Genomic DNA, 3,773 nt, shown 5'->3' with positions numbered 1-3,773 from the left:
CTATTCCCATTCCCCAATTCCCCAATAAAAATCTTAAAAAAAAAAAAAAAAAGAGGAATGTGTTAGTGACAGAAGAAGCAACTTGACCTTGAGGACCTTTATTTTTTCCCCTCTCTGAAGCCCACTCGACCACATGGGGCTTTCTGGGGCTGAGAGAACTCCCTTTCTACACTGTGAGGCTGGACCCAAGTTCTACCATGAGAAATCAGAAGAACAAGGAGAGGAGAGAGTCTACAGAGATGTAATGGGAGGGCTCAGGGGAAAGAATTTGTGATTTGCTTGTATCCATGGCCACAGGATGGCAAACAACCTCTAGGCTGTTTTCTGAAAATCAGACAGACCTCCACCCCAGAGCTTAGCACTGGTGGTTCAGGGAGCAACTTACCAGAGACTGTGATAGTCCTGACCAAGGTACTGTTGAGGCCAGTGACAGAGTTATGGACGAGGCAGGTATAGGTTCCACTATCATTCACTGTGATGTTGGTGATAAAGAGCTCCTGTGAGGACTGCTTGGGCCTCCCATTGATAAGCCAAGAATACTGTGCGGGTGGGTTAGAGTCTGCGTGGCAGGAGAGGCTGAGGTTGGCCCCGGGACGGTAATGGGTGTCTGAGGGAGAAATGGTGGGGGAATCCGGGCCATCTGGAGCAAAGAGAAAAAAGCCACATGTGATGTCATCAGAGCAAAGGGGACACTCCTTGTCTGTATAAGGGCCACACTGTCCTTCTGAGCTGGGTCACAATCTTGTTTTAAAAAGTCCCAACCATAACTCCCTGTGTTCACTGATCCTGATTCTGAGACATTAACCAGTTTCTTCCATGAGAGGTTATTGACCTCAAGCCCCTCAAGACAGGAGCAGCCCGTCCCCTCCTAGTCTCAGCTCAAGGCTGGGGCTGCCCGTATTTGCCTGGGAGAGGAAGTGATGGCTATAATGGGTGTCCAGGGGTGAGGGTGTGTGTACTTGGACCTGAGACGGACGGATGTAGCCTGACCTCTGGCAGTGTGGATTTGGGTGGGCAGCCTGGGCCAGGGAGGGCAGAAGTTACTCACAGGAAACATTCAGGTAGAGTGGGTCACTGCGGTTGGCAGTCACTGGGTTCTGCAGTTCACACTCGTAGGGTCCCATGTCATTCCTTGTGACATAGAGTAACATGAGGGTCCTGTTGTCCTTGGACAGCTCCAGCTTGGAACTGTTTTGGATGCTCTGACTGTTGATCAACCACAGGTAGGTGGTGTCCTGAATCTCAGATTCACACGTGAATACTACAGCATCCTTGTGCTCCACAGGGTTAGAGTTGTTGCTTGTGATGTTGGGTTTGGGTAATTCCGCTGTGCAGATAACAGAGAGAACATTGCCTGTGTGGTACCTTTGATTTCTCCAAAGGCATCTTCAATCAGAGTTGGTACCTCTCACCTCTCAGCCAACCTGAATCCTTCAAAGAATAGGCAGGTTTGTGTATCACAAGACAAATGCATGATGCTCTGAGCACTCAAAGAACATAAGGCCACCAGCTCTATGTCTGGGAGAAAACACAGACTTTCTCAAGTGTCAATAAATTAACATGTTTTGGTCATGGAAAGACACAGGACCTGGAGTCAGAAACCCCCTACCCCGCACCTGTCCTGGTTCTTCACTGACTGGCTGACTGCCTGACCAACCTCGGAGTGCTCACCTGTAAGGTGCAGGTGCTGAACTTCTTCGAGCTACACAGACCTGCACTGCTGGTCAAGATGTGTTTTAACTGAAGCCTCACTTTCCAAGGTTGTCGTAGAGGTGAGTAATGACGGGCCATCCCATAGTCCTTAAACCCCGAGAAACTGGGCAGGAAGTATGGCCTGGAACTGGGTGTTTGAGCAGAAATAATACACGGGGAGACCAGAAGCAGGTCGGCGGTCAGTTCAGTACTCAGGCTGCAGGATCATGAGGTGGGGTGTTCACTGGTGACTGAAAGGAGACAGTGATCCCAAAAGGATAGAGCAGAGTCCAGGAATAATTCAGAAACGAGTGAGGGGACGGCAGGAGCGGGCTGGCTTTGGCAGGACCACGCTCTCTGCCCTTGGTCTTTAACGTCTCTTCTCCCACTGCTGAGGGCAGTGAGGACCATGTCTATTCCTCCTGAAATACTCCTAAACAGTACCAAGTACAGAAGGGGTGGCTTGTGGAAAGTGGGGGAGCATGACCTTGTTAAAAACTTGACCCTTGTGAACCATTTGTAAAGACAGTTATGAGACAGAACATTGGTAGAAGTTATATTATGAAAGAATATGTGAAAATCATTATCAATGCCCGAAGATCTAAGACCTGTTTCTAGAGGAATCTCTCTAGAGAGCACAGAAGGTCGTAGACCCGGTTCTGCAGTCCAACCAGGATCACACTGTGATGAAAGGAAGATGCTACAGTGGGTGTGAAATCAGTGGCGCCCTGGGGAGGGAGAGAATGTGAGTCCTGTTAAGAGGACAGAAGTGATCAGAAGGGAAGTCTAGGTTTCGCTGTTGTACACAGGGAGTTAAGAGCCCAAATTAGTAGAAACAATATGTGTTATGTTAGCAAATTTAGGAAGAAGGTCCCTGTCACCAATTTCAATGGACAGTCAGTCAAATGGGGGAGGAGCCCCACACGGGCATGTGGCATGCATTCTTCCCTTTGTCTCTAACTCAGGAAACAGAACTAGAGCTTGATCAAATTCATCCATAGTGGGCAGTGTCTAAGAGAAAGGACAGCAGCCTGTGTATCTCACTGTCTGCAAGGATCCCGTCCAATGCTAAAGGTGTCAGCATGAGGACACACGTGTGTGAAATAGGCAGTATACCAGTCAGATGGCATGAGGTCACCACCCAATTGGGAAGGTCTCGGGAACCACTGGGAGGAACGGGAGCCTCACACCTGGACGAGGATGTGAGTCATGAGTCGGGCAAAGTGAGCCTGAGAGCTTTTGGGGACAGACCTGTCCTTCTGCCTTTGACTCCCTGGTTGAATCATGTAGAGAGCACATCAAGGGGTGACAGTCTCTGTCATGTGGCCTGTTTGCTTGTTGGCATCAGGGAGGGAAGGAGCCCTAGACGGAGGCACAGCGGAAGCTCGTTCTTGTAACCTGGGAAACTGGCTCATGATGGAGCCAGGGGCTGCTGCTCCGACTGATTTCTGTGTCCTTTCCTATTGTCCAGGAGGGTGGCCCTGGCCACAGGTGTTAGTGGGAGAATCCCGGGAGGCTTCAGGGTGGAGGAAGCAGAGCAGAGCAGGGCAGCGTGGCTGGAATGAAGGAGGAGGCAGGTGAGGGACAGGAAGGAGCAGAGAGAGCCAGAACTGTCCATGGTAATGAGCGGTGGGGCTTACAGGTGACTTCAGAGAACCCAGGGACCAAGAGCCCACGGCTGGTCCAGAGAAGGACCAGTGCAGCAGAAAAACCCTCCCGTGGTAGCAGCCCCACAGTCACCATGAGGCTTGGCTCCTGTGGGGCCTTTAGGGGCAGGTGATCAGAGGGATGGAATGTGGGTCCCAGCCCCTGGAGGGATAGGGAACAGGAGTGGCCAAAACCTCCTAGGACTCTGCATCCAGCTTCCAGAATCTGTAGAGTTTATGAATCACTCACTCATTCATCCATTCACTCATCATAATTCCTTCCTCCTTCATCAAAAGCAATTGAGTGTTTGTTACATGTTGGTCCCTGAGCTGGTTGCAGGTGTGGAGTGGGGAGTGAGAAGCAAAGTCCTTTCCTTTATACTCCAGTGGGAGTGACACCAACACATCAGGAAACAAGTGATTTCAAGTCCAGTG

General features: G+C 50.4%; 1 protein-coding gene across 1 annotated transcript in view; it reads right to left on the bottom strand.

The window, feature by feature from the left end:
- Positions 1 to 3,773, bottom strand: part of LOC109374454 (carcinoembryonic antigen-related cell adhesion molecule 1-like) — a 40,878-nt gene that overhangs the window by 16,427 nt on the left and 20,678 nt on the right. Inside the window, 1 exon segment of the mRNA XM_019629035.1 lies at positions 1,049 to 1,144. Coding sequence (XP_019484580.1) covers positions 1,049 to 1,144 — 96 coding nt within the window.

This window comes from Hipposideros armiger, unplaced genomic scaffold, assembly GCF_001890085.2.
Source record: "Hipposideros armiger isolate ML-2016 unplaced genomic scaffold, ASM189008v1 scaffold_824, whole genome shotgun sequence".
NCBI lineage: Eukaryota > Metazoa > Chordata > Mammalia > Chiroptera > Hipposideridae > Hipposideros > Hipposideros armiger.
The sequence above is the reverse complement of the archived record's forward strand: the minus strand, read 5'-3'. Positions and strand labels throughout refer to the sequence as shown.